Source organism: Pholis gunnellus (assembly GCF_910591455.1).
Source record: "Pholis gunnellus genome assembly, chromosome: 17".
Lineage (NCBI taxonomy): Eukaryota > Metazoa > Chordata > Actinopteri > Perciformes > Pholidae > Pholis > Pholis gunnellus.
The window spans coordinates 12,787,655-12,805,942 of record NC_136544.1 but is presented as its reverse complement, the minus strand read 5'-3'; the positions used below and the strand labels follow the sequence as shown (position 1 = coordinate 12,805,942).

Sequence of the window (18,288 nt, the reverse complement as noted above, 5' to 3'; positions counted from 1 at the left end):
AGAAAAAAAGGGAAAATGACCGTGCCAGAATTGAACTGGAGACCTCCCCATGGCCCAATCTGCTGGCCCTCAAGGAAGCCCCAAGAGCCCCTTCCTTGTTTGCAAGCAATCTGTCCTGTGAATGGCACATTGAGCAACGTGTGCATGCATGCACGTGTGTGTGCATATGTGCATACACAAAGGTTTGCTGTAGGATCTAGACTCAAATTGGAGAAGTAACTTTTTTTGGTCCCCAAGCCTTTGATGCCAGCCCATACTGTCATTATGGTACACAGACCAGAACCATAATAACACCGCTCTTCCTCCTCCTCCTCCTCCTCCTCCTCCTCCTCCTCTTCCTCCTCCTCCTCCCAGGACTCAAGATGAAGTGTCAAAATCCCAAGGCAGAGAGAGATCACAACAAACTGATTATCAACAGGAAGTGGCTCCATTATGGGCTTAAAGATAGGAGAGAGTGCTCTCTGGTTACAGCACTCACTCAAATCCACACATTCCTGCAAGGTTTAGGGAGAGCCGGGTCACCCCTGTGGCTCTGCTCCCCAGTCGCTGCCTCAGCCCAGGGGCATTGCTCAGGGTGCAGCTGGGATATTGAAGGGATTTGGGGGTCCTTCAGGAGGGGCTGGAGGGTTGTGGATGTCGAGGGTGGCCTGAAAATCACAGGACACTTGACAGCCTTTGCCTTGTGACTTTGCACACCTGCAGAGGTTGGCTGTGTTTTGGGGGATGAAGTGAATCCTCTGGGACGTGAGGTTAGTTATTCAGTGATGCACTCTCATCAAATAGAGTCCAACAACTTGGTAATATGCCAAATGTTATCCAGATATTAAAGTATGTCAATGCACAAAGTGGCCATCTCAAAAGCTGACAATTGGTTCTGAAACATGAGATGCTTTAAAAATCGGGAGCAAATAATGCATCGAGAATGTCTCAAAGCCAAATATCTATTAACATTATTTGAGACCATTTCCTCAACAGGGAATTTTCACTCATTACATTCCTTCATCTTCCTAATGTGATTAGAACAGAGTTAAAACTGCTTTTATGATCTGCACTCAAAACCCTAACGATTCCTTAGAGAGTAGGCGGCACCGAAAAGAAGGAACAATTGAGACAATTGCCGAGCTGCCTCCCCAGGGAGTGAAGTCAGAGTCGAAGTGAAGAGATGGATTGTGCTGGGTAGGAGTCAATGTGGGCAGGAGATTGCAGAGTCATGCGCAAGATGAAATATCTCACTCAGAAAAATGCTACTGACCCATTCTTTTCCCCTTGAGCACGCAGAATATTGGGAGCTAACATTTCAGTTTATTGTTTGTTTTTTCTTCACATAGTTTGGAGGCGAGTCACCGAGGCTCCGTTAGCTGAGAATAGCTTTGAAACCGAGGCCAAGATCTAGGCGACTCAGGGAGGCCTGGGCTCAGTGTTGGTACATGTGTATATATGTGAATTATTTACTTGTCGTCAAGCAGGAAATGAGGAACGATAACAAGCTTGGGAAATAAAAGCAGAAAAACAAATAGATGGTATCGCTTCCCCTCGTTTTCTCTCTTTCTTCTTACTTTTCTCTGAGGCAGTCGGACGTGTCCAAACTGCCTTTAAAGACCGCAGCAGGAAGTGGGACGATCATTTCAACTACTTAGAATTGGCTCATGACTGTTACTTTTACTAGAAAGATGATTGCCTTGTTAAAGGTGCTACAATTTATATTCAGAGCATTAGCATCAAACAAATATTTGCTATGTAAAGATATAGTGGTGTAATGTCTAACTGAGCAGAGAATTAAGTCACTCTTGGATTTTACGCTACCATGCAAGGTGCCACCTGCCCATCGGGACTATTTAATCATTCATACCCATTCATACACCGCAGGCACAGTCTACGGTTTGGGGTTAAGTGTCTTGCCCAAGGATGGCTCCAAAGAGAGCAGCACCAAAATCAACTGAGTTTACCAGACATCTGCAGCGCGCTCCTCATCTCTGATTGAGACTAACACAAAACCGAATCTCTCAGCAAACTGTTGGCGAGGAAGTTGCATTGTGGGTGATGTAGGAACCAGGTTTTGAAGAGAACCTCTGGAATAAACAAAACTGTAGCTCTGGTTTTTCGTCAGGGATTTTGATACTTTTTTCGAACTGTCCAAGAATGTTATTGGAGTCTTTTTTTTTGTTTTCCTCTAATAAAACCATAATTGACCAAATTGCTCTGTCTGTAGAGGGCTGCTGTTTAACTGAGCCGGACCTTGTGATGATCTCCTGACCCAATTTTTGACTCTCTTTCTCCCCCTGACCTCGGCCCGACACCCCCTCTCCTCCCTAACCTTTCAATCCCATCAGCCTCACTATTGCTCAATCACCTGTGACCAGGCCTAGATGGTAACCTTTGACCCGAGAAGGTCACGATTAGAGCTGAGAATCAGAGCAGCAGAATTGGGGACCAGGCAGAGATGAGATGCCCCTGGACCGAGAGCTTCGACCCAGCCAGGCTGAACTCTGGAACAGTCAGGTTGCCACACCCAATATATCAAGAAAAGACGAGAAAAGAGCTGCGTATCAAAGGCTTTGGTCATTAGCAGGCGGTTGGGGGTTGATTTTTTTTTTCCACCAGGGTGTGGGGATCATGGAGGAGGGAGAAGGCAGGGAGAATCAATGGAGGTTGTAGCCTTGTGTTGGCAGGCATTTTAATTAGCCAGGATCTCCCCGGACAAGGGATAGAAAGCAGCAGAGATGGCAGCTATGGGAACACAGAGAGCAGGAGGAGAGGACAAAAGAGAGAGAATCAGGGAGAAAGAGAGGGGGTGAGGGTTGCACGCCCAGGGGCTACACTCACTGTGCCAGATCTAAATATGCTGCACCAAATAAAACATCCTCTCATGAGATCATGGGTGACTGTGTCTAGTTATAGGATGCAACAAATACACACGCAAGCATGCACATACACACACACACACGCACATGCACACACACACATACACACACACACACAAACATACCAAATCACTCCCGGCCATCTTATCTTGTAAATGTTTGGCAATCTTTATATAAAACTTTGGAGGGATCCACCGAGGAAGCCATCCTGTAAATGAGGCAAAATGTTCCCATGCTGGAAATAAATTCTTTAAAATATTTCACTGGTTCTCAGTGGACTTCACACCACTCAGGGGTGCACTTAAAAACCACAGGAGAGCACGTTAGAGGTCAATGAATTTGGCACAGCATTCCTCTTCCTCCTCCTGCATGATCATCGCCTCCTTCGTCTTTATCCTCTGCATCCTTTCTGTCTCCTCCTACTCCTCCCCACCAACTCACCGAGTCTGGCCGTCTTGTTTGTTTGGACAACAAATGCACAGGGGTCTCGCACCAAACAGACTCCGCTGCGGGAGTAGCTGGAAGTTGTTTTAGAGCCAAGGTGCAGCAGCGAGGGAAAAAAGGATGGAGGGGTTCAAGGAGATGGTGGTGCAGTTGAGGTTGTTCATCCTCCCCGCTATGCTTCCCTCCTCGCATGGACTGCTTCTGTTTTGCACAGAATTAGAGTGAAGAGAGGTACAGAGTGAAAACCTCGAGGCTCTCAAGATGTCTTTACCACTTTATACTATATAAGACCAATAATACTGTTATTAATTCAGCCTCGAGTCTGTTCACTTCTGTACTTGCTGGATTTGTCTCTCTAAGTGATCTGCAGAGACAAAGCATTTAAAAAAAAAATAGGTCACCTGTATTTAGCCAGAATAATCCCATTGAGATTTTGAATCTCATTTTCAAGGGGGTCCCGTCTAAAATGGCAGCGTAAAAAAGCTTCACATAAAAAAACACATAATCAGACTTAAAAAACAAAACAGCAAAAAGACAATAGAAAAATGCATCAACCAAAGAACTTTCATTCAGTGCTCAAATAATCTTTGATTCAGTTTTTAAAATATTGTATGTTTATGAGAAAATCTATCTTACACAAAAATGTAAAAGCCCTTTCACCAAAAACGTACCTAATTTGACTACATGCTCTGAGGTTGCAGCTACTGACAGCTTTTGTCATGTCAATGTATGTACGTCATATATCAGCCACAACGTTGGATCTCTAAGCAACATTTCTGCAGTGCTACATGTAAAACTGAATACAACTGAGAAGCTTTAACTTTTCAGACATTTTGTCAGTTACTACATTGAAAAAGGTGTTTTTACTTGGCTGTTGTTGACCTCTGAGTGTTGATGGCTGAGCTCCTAGCCCGGTAATCACTTCGCTTTCTTTATGAAAGTGCGATTACCTGAACTGATGTTAGCTCAGCTGGTGAAATGTTTTTGGCACAGTGGGACCTGCAGCAGCCATATGACGGATTATTAAGCCATGAAAGCATAAAGGACCCAAACACAGAACTGAGTGACCTAAATTAAAAGTTGGTAAAAGAGTGTGTGAAAGTGTGTGTGTTTACTTGTGCTCTCTTTTTTGAACACTGGCACAGTGCCTTGGTATCAAGGCTTCATCTTACTGCTCATGCGACAGTGCCAGGTTTTGTCCTCAACTGGCCCACCCAGGATGGCACAGTAATAGCCCTGTCTAATCAGGTGCTCTGGACACACACACACACACACACACACAGGTCAGCTCAGGTCAGTTTTCATTCTGATGATACCAGTTATATGAAATAGGCTTTCTTTAGGAGAGAAGAACATGGTGGTTGGTTGACAAAATCCCAGCTCAAGGTCTGCTTATGAAGCTTGGTAGCCATTGAGATGGCTCTGTTGACTCAGTAGCTGTTATGATACTTCTGAAAGTTCACTCTTGACTTTGGAAATAGTAGTTTGACTTAATAATCATCCATCCTCCCTTTGGGTATCTAGAATGACCGTAGGATGAATGAAAACATCAGCTGCATCCTCTTCAAAGGTCGTCATATCGACAGAGGAGTAAAATGTTAATTCCTGTTAGTCAGCAGTGTTAAAATGTTATCGTAGTCTGAAAATAAGTGACGACAGACAGCGTGAGCATGTCCATGCGAGAGAAAGAGGAGTCATGCACGACATGCATGTGGATAAATCGTGTTTTGATAAAATGGTCATGGTTAACTGACATGTTTTCCACCCCAAATCCTTGAAGATGGAGGAGCAATACTTGCGTGTTTGTGTGTGTACTGTCAAAGCGATGAAGTGCATGTGTGTGTGTGTGTATATGAGGGGAGGAGGGGACTAAACTGAATGTTGGCGAGTTGGGGGCACATTCCTTAGTTGATTTAGTGGGCATTAAGATGAGGAGGAATGTGTCAAAGCTGTAGAGGCTTTAGTCCACTGTGGTGTTAACTGGTTGGGAGGAACTCCATCAGCTCAGACTGACGGATGACTGACACTTGGCTTAATCTAAGAAGGATGGAGAGAAGAGAGGAGTGGACGGAGCCAGACAGAGAAGAGGGAGGCCAGGATGGAGAGGAGGTGCCTGTAGGATGAACATGTGAAAAGAGGACAGTTTGCGCTTCGGAGGAAAGACAAGGGAGATTAAAAGCGATATAATGTGTAGGGGAGATCAGGTGTGGGCATGAGATGAGATAAAGGGAAAGAGAGAGAGAACTAAGTCCAGTCAGGAGAGGAGGAGGAGAGGATGCCAGAAGTTGGGATAAAAATGTGAAAGAGTCACATTCACAGGAGGAGCTGATCAAGAGAAAATAATGACTTAAATCAAGAGGATTTCAGAAGCTTATCTTTATTCGCTCAACATAGTTGGATAGTTGAAAGAAAGACATACAGAGAGAGAGAAAGAGAGAGAGAAAGAGAGAGAGAGGGGGAGAGAATATAGAAAGATTCTTTTCAGGTCCCATTTTATACAACATCAGTCGCTGGGTCAGTTGTGCAAGTTTGACAAAATACAGTAGATCAAAGGAAAGCAACACAAGTATATTTTTTTTCTTCTGTTTTTTTATATATTCATAACACATAAGTCGTATTTCAAAAACAGCTAAATCAAACATCTGTATTGACCCAACGTTACAAACTCTAAAGTGGTGCAAAAGCTTTCATCTAGCAATATGACATCGAACAAAATCAAAAGCGCCAGGAAAGACGTGTGTGTTTGTGATGAAGATTCAAATCGTCCTGAGACAGTGTAAGCGTATACAGTATGGTTGAGTGTTTCCTGTCAGCGTGTTTCAGACTCTGTTTGTTTGTGTGCGGGCTGGACTGACAACACTACTGCTCCTTTTTGGAATCCCACAACTCACAGATCAGACTGAACCGCTTCAGGGATTAATGGGACAGAGACGGTTTCTTGAGAAAAAAACAAATTTGTTAGTGAATTTGGCTGACATAATATTAAAATCTTAACTCAACAAACCACTGCCTTTAACAAACCCCCAACTGATAATAGCAGTAAAAGCACACTTAAGAAGCATTCAAAATGAAACGGCAGAGTATTTTACTTTTCTTTCAACCTGTACAGCTACGTTTTAGGGGAACGGGGGTCTGTGTGGTGCGGGTCTGATTTGACCTAGAAATGGCACCACGCACACCGAGAAGTGAAAAAAAAAAGCAAACAACAGCCGGCGCCAAAAAGAAACGTGTGCTCACTTCCTCCCGCTGTACGTAAACATGACTTTACATCCTTCTTATTTCCTGAATTCATCATGTACCTTTCATAAATTCATGAAAGTGCAAATGGCGTTCTTGGTCAGTCTAGAAGCATGCATCACATACAGTTGCCGCCCTGTATATATGACTCATTTACAGTATTTAATGAGTTGAATTATCCTCTGTCCTCGTTCTGATTTTTACACTCCTGTATGTTGGTTTTGACATAAAGCTACGTGACAGCACAGGTCAAGTGCACAAGATCGGAAGAAAAAAGAAAAGCGAAAGAAATGGAAAAAAAGGCAGAAAATGAGCGCCCTGTAGTTGTGGATGTAAAACCCATGTCCTTCACCCCGCATCCTCACCTATTCCCACCCACGCACCCAAACTCTGATGCTGATGCTGCCCACCCCTGCTGGTGGGGCCCAGAGGGGCCCGACATGTCACACAGTAAGGGAGATGAAGCTGTTGTATCTCTGGATGTTCCTCTTGAGGATCTCTGAGCACGGCCCCAGCACGCGCTCAAAGCGAGGCCGGTCCAGCTTCACACACTTGAGCGGACCACGAGCGACTACGGTGGCCGCCCTGGGACGGTTCAACAGCAGGGCGATTTCACCTGGAGGAAGACGGAGACGTGGTAAACAATTGTTTTGAGCTGTAAAACAATGTCTTAATGTGTATGATGTGTGCACGGATGACAATTAATGTTGTGGCAGGAAGCATTTGAAACAAATTAGATTTCAGCCTCAATGTCCTCAATGTGTGATTCTAATGCACTCAGATACTATACAACTGACTTCTTGTAGTGAATCTGTTTTGGCAAACAGCACGCTGAAAACTGACAAAAAGAAATAATGTATGCCAAAAGAAAGCAACACATTTATATATATGTATATATATATATATATATATATATATATATATATATATATATATATATATATATACAGTATATATATATTTAAATGATTCATGCAAAGACAGTTAATCCCAAGCATGTTTACTCATATTCCGATCTCTGACATTGAAAAATTTGGAATAACAATATATTTTGTTCAGAGCTGAAATGAAATGCCAATCGATTAGTCAAAAACCAGAAAATGATCGGCAACCATTTTCATAATCAATTTCCAATCATATACATAATCTATCGAGCGAAATTCCAAAGAATGGCTGTTTATAGCTTCTTAAATATGAATATATATGATTGTAAACAGAATATCTTCAGGCTGGTGAGACTAAACAACACATTTAAGGATGACATTTTGGTCATTGGGATCTTGTGATGGACATTTTTCACAATTTGTATTGTGATATAGACCAATTGATTAACCCTTCATCAAGATAATAACCCACAGGTGAACAGATAAGGATGATGACTGTTAATTGCAGACCAACATAATATTACAGCAGAATTCCACATTTGCCATTGTCATATCACTTCCAGTGTCTTTTTAGTGACAAACAACTGCTTAAAATTCACTGGATGAAAAGGGAAAAAATCAGAAGACTAAATATTCATCTCGGTGCAATTGAACCAACATCTGACCTCGTAGAGATGCTATTTTTGTGTTTGCACGTGCACAAGTCATATTCGTAACGCTAAATATCAGGTATAATATAAACCAGTTATTGTTTGTAAAGCTTTTTGTGTGTGTTGTCAAACTGGGAATGGAAAAGGCTTCATCGGCCCAGAGCCGCTCACCAAAGTAGTCAGAGGGTCCCAGGCGCCCGACCTCCACGTACTCCTCGTTGTCAGACCTGCGTTGCAGAACAGAGGCTATTCCCTGGATACAGAGAAGTAAAGGAGAGATGGAGGAAAAGAAAAGAAAGAGACAAGAGAAAGAATAAGATAAGAGGGGGAGAAATAAAAGAAGGAGGGGATGTTGGTGAAGTGGGGAGAGATGGAGGAAAAGGGGGGGGGGGGTGAGAGAAAGAGGGGGAAAAAAGGAGGAGTTATTTAGCAAGGGGCTGAAAATCGTCAAGAGGATTATGCCGAGGAGAAATTCCTTTGCTTCATAAGAGCACAGGTGCACAGGATTTAGCCCACTTTCCTGTGGGACGGACACCTGTTCTGTGGGAGCGGAAACACAAGACTCCACATACTCAGATATTCCAACGGGGTGATTTGTTCTGCTTTACTTCCTCCAGAGTGTAATAAATACAAACATCTAAACCCATAAGAGGCTGAATTGATTCCTCAGTGTCTCCATCACATGATCCCCTTCATCAGCATCCACCCACAAAATGGAAACAACTGTATTGTCCAAGAGTGACGGAGCTCCAGCATAGTATCCCTAGATTACCTAATACGAGCTCATGTACAAACCCCATAACTTTGTATGCTCCAATAGCACCCCACATAGTCTACTCTGCATTTGCGAACACAAAGCCACGCAGGCAACGATAACAAGGACCGCAGACACAGATGGTTTCAGAGGGAAACACAAACTCGCACGCAAGCGCGCATACTAACATACAGTGAGAAAATCAGCAGCTGACGTCTGCTGGACAGACTGACCACCAACCTCGCCACGCATATTAACATCGCCCGCTGGTTGCTGTTGTGTGAGTGAGTCACCGAAAAAGCATAACACAGGAAATTTGATTTCCGCTCACTCTGCCCAACAGATGATAATAGCTCATGCTGTCATATCTTGCAGCTGCTGATGAACTTTGTGTGTGCGTGTGAATGAGGTCATGTTTGAATATTCATCTTTGCATACGAGCCTGGCGTTTGGAGTCGTACTTGACGTCCCTTAATGCCCACATTGACGCTCGACGACACATTTCTCAACGCGTTGGCTCTCTCTGTGTGGGATGGAGCGTACGTTTGGCGTGCATATGTTTGGACAGAGGCAGAATATGCTTTTGCATGTACTGAAGTTCAGCTTCAAATTGGTAGCAGGTAAGAAATCAGCAGGGGAACTTCCCAGCTTGTCTTGCACCGCGTCGCAAAACAGACTTGACCGTTCCAGCACCCTCTCCCTGTCTCTAATCCCTCTCTGCTCTCTCTCTCTCTCTCTCTCTCTCTCTCTCTGCTGACCAGGCTAATAATGCTAAATATGAATATAATGAGCTTTAACGAGAACCCCAAAACTGCCAGATCTTTGCTGCAGCAACAGAAAGGTGAGACTGTATTTCAAGTGAAAGTGATTTGTGTGCGACTTAGTGAGCTTGTGCTTGAAATGAACGATGAAGAAGTGGGAGATACTGTTCAAGTAAGCGGCGCACAGTGTGTGTGAGAGATGACCCAGCTGTCTCGTAAAGGCCATGGCCACCACACGTACGATGCGGCACGGTGAAGGTAGCTATGAGGAGGGAATAGTGGGCGGTGACAATGTAGCCGTGCGTTGATGTGGATAAGTCATGTAAGTGTCGTTGCTTACTTCTTCTGAGGCTTGTTAAAAACAACTACAAGGAACTTTCTTTTTGTTTTGGTTCTGGCGGCCACTGTGGACAAAACAGCTGTTTGCAGGATGCATACGATGAGGTTATGTATCTATCTGTTGCTGTGTAAGATTAATAACTGTAGATAGTGAAACAAAATAAACTGTGATTGGGCCACCAACGTAGATCAAAACATTGCTGTCAAACATGTATTTCGTGAATAAAATAGACAAAAATACATGCCAGTCTAGGAGGAAGATTGATTCAGGACTGGTTTTAAATCCTTTAAAAAGATGCAATTCTCTGCATCTGTTGAATGACCGACCAAGGTGGGCTCTTGTCTCGCTCTATCACTGTCTCTCTCAGCTTTTCTTTTGTTGTTCTTTCGTCCATTCTTTTTGTTTGCTGATCTTGCCCCAGTTATCGGCCATAACCACAAAATATAAAGTCAGAAATAACATTCTCTAATGGAAAACGTCTTCCCGCTTCATTTGAACTGACTAACGTAACATTTCTACTCACTGTGAAACTTACCAAACGATGTGCTGACCAAAAATAATTTCATTAAATCTGTGTGACATTTTCATAACATGTGTAACGTTCATTGAACTTCATCACAGCCACCAAAACAAGCGGTTTGAGTGAAAAGTGGTATAAAACAGAGATGTGAATGGGGAGAGTATGAGGGGGGTGGGGGCATTGAAGCTCCTGTGTTTACAATCGGTCGACTCCTCTCCTTTCCATTCATGTCCAAACAGAGAAAGTGAGACAGTGCAGCACCGTCAAGTACAGTAGTTCTTTCATAAACAGGCCTCTCCTGGTGTGGTCCAGATAACCATCACGTATTGTACCACCCCAGGGGCAGCGCTCTGCTCCACAGATATTTCTTTTATAAACATTGAAGATCCTCCCCGCTACGGCGTCCAAATTGGGTGTGAAGGACTGGAAACAACACAAGATAGCAAGATAGAGAAAAGGAAGACAAACAGAAAGTATGAATGAATGAAGTCACAGAGAAATAGAGTAAGGAGAAAGGAAACGGTAGAGTGTGAGCCAACTTTAACATCGGGAGTAATAAATGATCACTACTACGTGATATTGCTGGTCAGATAACACTCCTTGCTAGCCTTAACCACAACGCACGTTCACCCACTCGTATGCACACATACCACATGCAGAGCGTAGCGAGCCGTCTCGTGGCAACATGACAAAAAGTAGCGTCCTGCATGAAGGAAGTAACAACCGTTGGATCAACGACAGGCACCCGGAGAGAGAGAGAGAGAGAGAGAGAGAGAGAGAGAGAAATAAAGAAGAGATGGAGGAAGAAAGGTAATATCCTGAGTAGCCTGTTCACGAGGCCACCCAGCACCGGCAGTGTCTGCAGCCTCTCACTCAAACCTCAACACACACACACAAAGATTGCACTCTTGCACGGCTTCGTTTCAAAGAGAAAAATGACTCGTGGTTTCACCTTTGCTCTCGTGACTCGCACTAAAAAAAATGTCTTCATTCATTAACTGCATCGATCTTCAGCCTGTAAAAGCAGCGTTAAGCTACATTAGCTGAATTGCACTTCAGCGCGTACACATATATTATATATTGTAGATTACCCGCAGAGGATTTCTCGTCTGTGTGACCCACAGGGACCCTTTGGAGCCCCTCAGTGTGATTACTTTTGTGCAGGGTCAAATATGAGGCAGCACATTGAGTTCCTGTTTAGATTGAGGACGTCACGAGGATGAACAGCCTGATTGTACTCAATTGTTATCCAGACGCCGCAGACGGTCAACTTGAGTCATATAACTTTGACTTGAGTCATGGGTCTGATTGACTTCATCATAATCAAAAAACGCTTGTAACTCCTCTTTGAGACTAACACCAATGACTTGTGACTTGCAGATTTAGAAATACGGCTGCAGGAGAGAGAGAGAGAGAGGTGGCTCATGAGAGCAGTGCCGGGTGAGATGAATGGCACAGCTGGTGCTTGTTGACTAATTACCTTCTCCTTTAAACTCAGTAATGTGCTGGACTTCTGACGACTGCCACACACTACGGACAGACGGCCACACCGGCCTGTAAGGAACTCCTCAGTGAACGGGCTGTCGTGTCTGTGTTGGGGGGGGGAACTTGCGCTGGCAGCGAGGCCGGCCTACAAAGACCAACATGTCAAACTGCCACCACATTAACGCAAAGAGACGTCTGAAAAGGAGTTTTACTCGACGAAGGAATTATTTTTAACACCATGTTTGAAAACTCTCACTGACATCTCTGACACTGAACAAGTTTCTGTCTCCCTCTTTCCATATGCACCGCTTTAGTTGGCACTTGTGAGAGCATGAATGACAGGGTGCTAGGCTTGAGTCTATGAGCATGAGGAGGAAAGAGTGCATGTTGGGTGAGTAGGGGCAGACGCCCTAGGGAAGTAGGAGGAACTATAGGGAAGATGAGGATGAGTCTTCACGGCCCTGGAGTTCTGTAAAGGCTTGTTTGTACAATGTGTGCACAAAAATGTAAACATTTCACTTTTCATTAGGGCCCCATTCCTCGCGGTTGGCAAAGAAAGTGATGTCTCTAGAACTCCCTTTTGTTAATCCGTCCCATCAGCAGCATTTAATTAGTGATTGTGGGGTTTGTCTTGGGCTGATGCTACAAAACTGCAGAAACAACAAAAAAGAGTGAGAAGAGACAGAATGAGAAAAATGAGGGTGTCTGACTGAACTAAGCACTAAACTTGTTTTAATCTATAGAAATAAAGGTGTGCACAGGGAGAAAAAGAAGACAGGATGGCAAGTGAGGAAAGCTGACAAAATCCTTCTCTCCCGCCTTGCATGTGGTCCTTTTCAAATCAACCTCTCTCTCCCTGCCCTGTGTGACTCATCCTTCCTCTCTCTCTCTCTCTCTCTTTCTCGCTCTCTCTCTCTCGTCTCACTCCCGGAAGGCTGGGTCTCCTGACCCCGTGTGAAAGTCAGCGACACACATTCCACCACAGTCCACCCTGCTCTGGGAAAGTCAGGGCCGTGCTGCACGAGAGATGGAGAGAGACGGAGGGAAAGCAAAGAAGGGTGGGTCTGAGAGTGAGAGCTTAGAGGAAAAAAATGGAAGATAGACAGGAGAGAAGGAAAGGGGAGTAAAGAAAGAGACAAGACTTCGCTTGGGTGAGGCTCAGAGTGTGCTGTGACACACTCACACACTGGACTGAGCTGGTGGCCTACTAAGACTCCATGCCTGTCTCTCCTCCTTCCCCTCTTCCTGCTCCTTGTCTCCATCCTATAATCCCCCAGATTCCTCTCTGCATATTCTGTCCTTCTCCTCTCTGGGATGCACAAGTCTCAGTTTGAATGAGTTATGCATTGCTACGGTAACAAGCTATATTTGTGTCTTGAACCCCGATTGGGTTCAGTCTCTGCGTAGTCAAACTGGCTTTTAAAGGATTTCTGCAGCTTCACGAGCCTTCAATTGGAGGCTTCGAACTTAACCAACACTGGTTGGATAATGTGAGGTGAACACAAGATATATGCAGTGCTGTCTATAAATGTTTGGACTGGGACACATTTTTTGCCGTTTTGTACTTGAGCCTATTAGATTTGATATGAATCAATGGTCTATGAGCTTTAAAGTGAAACGGTGTTACTTTTGAAACAAAAAATAAGACATTTAAAATAATTCAATTCAATACACTCAGCTTTGGTTCGATTGTATGGAAGTCTATGAGAAAATGACTCATCTTCTCACTTGATTTATTACCTCAGTAAACAAAGTTTATGGTCTCAATCCCTAGTTTCATGTCTTCTTCAAAACAGCATGATGTTAATGTTTTTAATTATGGTCCCGTTAAGAGTAAAATAGACCATAAAGCAGGGTATGCTTTAGGGTGGACTACCTTGTGATTGACAGGTCACTGTCGCTACCAGAGCCGTGTACGGTGTCTCTAAAATACTCCTCCAAAGTCCAAATATGGTAACTTACGCTCACTGGTTTAAAAAAAACAAGATGGCGACGGCCAAAATGCCGGACTGAAGGCTTCAAAACAACAGTCCACAAACCAGTGGGTGACGTCACGACGACTACGTCCACTTCTTATTTACGGTCTATGATCTGGTGTGAGCAGTACCTTATGGTGGCTAATGTTAGCAAAACTAGACAGATGTTTCTGATTAACTCACTTTCACTGGATTTATGACTCTTCTTGAACGTTATACTTTGTTTTAGCATTTTCCCATTAATGCCCCTTGTGGCCACAATGGGTGCTATTCTGCAGAAGTGACATAGTCTCACTTTCTAAATAAACCTCACATCAGATGAAGAATGTAGGACGTTTGGTCATTTTTCAACCTTGAGTCTGGTTTTCAGCAAGTAAAACACAAGTTGGATTCACGGGTGGTAATGTATAAAAAGGGCCACAAGTGCAACACAATTCACCCAACATGATCACCATCACAACTCCAGAGCTGAAAGTCAGAACTTTACCATCATAGTAAATGTTGCATTTCAAATGTAATGTGCTGGATACGTGCCAAAAAAACAGAAATGTATCACCGTTCAAATACTTACAGACTCCAATATAACTTTGAAGAGAGGCACAACTCAGGGAATGAAAGGATATACTGTATGAAAGAAGGATGGAGAGGAGGAGCGTTGTGCTGGAGGGGCACAGATGGAGAGAGAGAGAACCGAGGGCCAAAAGAAGGATAAGAAGCAATACATCACTCAGCACCTTTGATAAAATCCTCCTCCTGCTGCTTTACTGCATCTAACCACTCCCATGCACTGTAGCCAATGCACTGCTCACTCTGAACATTGTTGGACATTAGATAGACGGAGCAACTGACTTGAGAGACTAACCTTCACATTCGAAGAATAAGATTGGGGAGTAGGAGGCAAGGACAAGCCCCCCCCACCCTTCTAAACAGGGCCCTCTTGACTTGTCCCTGGTGAAAGCTGTGTAAGTATGGAGTTAATCAAAAGTGTGTTGGGATGACAGGCAGGGGACCCTTCACGAAAGCTGCGCCAGGGGCCCCAGCTCCACAAAGCCTGCAGTGTGAGGGGGGGGGGGGCAGGGGAACACCACCAGGTAGTCTGTCTGCTGGTGGCTATAAACTGGGATCAGTTCCAGCCTCAGCAAAGAGCCCACCAACGTCTCTGCATTAATGACATGTACATCAACCCGGGTGCCCACCTGACGACACACACGTGGCATTGGGCCCCGTATGTCAACACGCACAGCTTGCAGGAAATGTGACAGTAAAAGAAAGTTACAACACATCCTGTCTGCTACATCTTCTAAAAGACTTGTCAAAACAGTAAAACAGCATTCTCACAAACACAGACACCCACCCACACACACACACACACACACACACACAGATCTTACCTCTGTAATAATGAAGAAGTCATCCCCAGGATCTCCTTGCACCACTATCTTCTCTCCGTCCTCAAACTGAACTGGCTCCAGAGCATCAGCCACAGTGAGACGTTCCCACTTATCCAAAGACTCTGTGAATAGCAGAACAATGTGCTATTTACCCTGATGAATGCAACAGTAGATACACAGATGCTCTACGTGTTTGTGTGTGTTCCATGGTCTGAGAGGATGTCTCTAGCTCAAGTCCAGTAAGCTGTTGGGAACGATAACTCCGATCTCGAGCTAATCCAGTCTTTCATCGAGGACCATTATGTCGCAGAACCCCCTGCCTCCTCACTCCTCCCATCAAAAACACCTCAACACTAACTCCTTGATCTGTAAGACCTCAGCTCTACTGATTCTGGGGTGTGGTGACAGAGAGCTGTCTGAGCATAAAATAACAGAAAGATCTAAAATTTTTATCCCAAAGACAGTCGCGTATCCTCGGACAAGTGCCTTGCTCGCTCAAACTGGCATGGATGGATGAGAGCATCTGCTTGGTGCTTGTAAAAGTGATAATGCACAGAGATGAACTGTAATCACATAAATGAATCAAGTGTAGTGTAGTGGAATATAAATGATTTCCTCTCTTGGCTTTAGTCAGTTCTAAAATGTCCTTGAATTTATGAGAATTGACCTGTGATAGAAAACCTGTAATAGGATCTATCTTTTCTTCAATTTGTGTTGATCCTGAGAGCCGGCGGCGACGGCTGTCTTTCCGACTGTCCGACCACACGTACAGTGACGTGGTTAGACCCGGGATATTTCTAGAAGCTGTCGGTATTCACACAGAAACCAAAAACACAGACGGTCACACATCTTCACTGGGAAAAATGTTCCAACCAGAGGAGTTTTGAGCAACTCTGAACTATCGATATTTATAGAAAGGGGATCCACTAATAACTAAACACCTCCAAAGAGAAGATTCACCAAATGAGTTCATCCTGATTTCACAATTCAGAAGATTATTGTTGCCTAATCTTAAAAGTCTATACATCTACCGTGTGGAATGTGGACTTATCCGCAGTGAAAACACTCATGATCTTTCGTTTTATCTAGATGAAAGGATGATTCAGTGTTTTGATTTGACTAAGACACGAGTTAGAGGCGTAAAACTACAGCCGAATCTCTTTGTCTGAGGCTATTGTCTCCTGATGTGCTCAGTAACTGATCCCAGTGTGTATCTTTTTGTGTGTGTGTAAATGTTCTTAGGATTAACTGAGGTGAAGTCTGATCGGATGGAGGTGTCCAGTGTCCCCTCCGGTGGGGCCGTGGTGTCTGCCGGCCCCCAGATGGATGTCCTCTGTCTGGCTGCAAGCTAAAGGCAGCAGGTCCTATAGTAGTGATCCTTAACAGCTCGGCATGTAACGTGATACACAAATGTGCTGACTAAAGAACCTACATTTCATGCTTCGCAGAGCCTGCACCCACTTGGATCACCTCGCTACCCACATGCGGAGTATGCACTCGGGGAATAGGCCACTGGGATGAGACAAAGAACGTGTTGTTTTTAACCCCTTCCTTCACTCCTCGACATCAAGGGCTTGTACCCAATTTCGTGGCTATCTCGAAAATCAAAGACAAACAAAAACACTGCCGCCTCCTACCCCTCCTCCAATTCAAAGAGGTGGAGCGGAGGAGCGGTAGTGACAGAAAGAGGAATGGAGAGAGGAAAGGGCACTTGGAAGAGGGAGGCGGGCGTTTGAATACAGGCCTCGACAAGGCTGTCGAAAAAAAGGGAGGCGCAGAAGAAAGGAGGTGAATGAAAAGAGAGTGGATCTCGCAGAGACGTTCTCTTAAGACCTGAATTGAGTGTATGTGTGTACTCAGCCAGTTAATAACTCTGTACAGGGGGCATGGCCTTACTCTATACACCACACACACACGATCAAGTGGAAAGGGAGGAGATGTCAGTTCCAATTGCAACTCTTTTTGAAAGTCTGAATGAATCTCATTCGCCATTCCTCCGACGGCCTGTGTAGGCTGGTGTTATCCAAATTCCAGTGGGAAAATAGAGGCTTAACTTAACTCCCTATTCTTTAATTGTCCACGCAGCGACATTGCAGAGTGTGACTGGCTTTAGCGTGAGCAGTGCGAGAAGATTAGGACTGTACACACAGACCGTACTCAGCTGTAGGCCCTGTGTGACAACATGCGCCTGTGTTTATGTGGGCTAATCTACAGTATATGTTGAACTCGGCAGATTTAACTGCCTGCACTCTGGACTCTTTGACCCGGTGTTTAAAATGAACGCGAAAGACCACATACACGTGCACTATACACTACACCACTGTAGTACTGTAGTACTGTAGTGTATCTACTAAAAGCAGAAATTAACAGTAAAACACAAACTGAAATATTCACAGACTTACCGAGGATGGACACCTTGCTGAGGAATTCTTCATACATCTTTCTCTTCCTCAGTGTGCTGCCCTGTAAGACAAAAAGAGGAGAGACATTCACCGTTAGACACTCTCTCTGAAATTGTATGGTAGTGCTCCATAATTGTCGTAAAAATTATATTTGCGATTATTCTGCAAAACATTGTGATAAATATGTCTCGCTTTCAAGACAAGGAACTGATTTAGTTTGTAATCTAAACAAATACTTACTACTTTGAGGAGTTGCTATTCGGAAAAACTATTGAAAAAACTAATTCGATAATTAAAATCGAGCATTGAATGACAGACAATGATCATTTTTCAAACTGATATTGAAAATATATTTTTCCAATAATTATTTCCTTTTATTACACTTCTCTAGCCATTATATTTGTACATGATCTGTATAAGATTTCTCTCTTTCTCACAGATTTTCATTTAAACATTTGTTTTGCTCACATGGGCGCTCACTCACTGGTCACGCGCAATAGAAGCACTTTATATTATGGCTGTGAATTGTCAAAAATCAAGCGATACGATACGTATCATTGTACAGGCGTTGCTACTCAATATA

The 18,288-nt window shown here is 43.9% G+C and overlaps 1 protein-coding gene across 1 annotated transcript in view; it reads right to left on the bottom strand.

The window, feature by feature from the left end:
• Positions 1 to 6,985: 6,985 nt before the first annotated feature.
• The window catches only part of prkar1b (protein kinase, cAMP-dependent, regulatory, type I, beta), a gene marked incomplete at its 3' end in the record, with an annotated part of 56,634 nt that continues 45,331 nt past the window's right edge, over positions 6,986 to 18,288 (bottom strand). The window contains exons 7-10 of the mRNA XM_079178120.1: positions 17,706 to 17,766; positions 15,304 to 15,425; positions 8,248 to 8,329; positions 6,986 to 7,158 (exon numbers count right to left, since the gene is read on the bottom strand). Coding sequence (XP_079034246.1) covers positions 6,986 to 7,158; positions 8,248 to 8,329; positions 15,304 to 15,425; positions 17,706 to 17,766 — 438 coding nt within the window. The remainder of the gene's footprint in view (positions 7,159 to 8,247; positions 8,330 to 15,303; positions 15,426 to 17,705; positions 17,767 to 18,288) is intronic.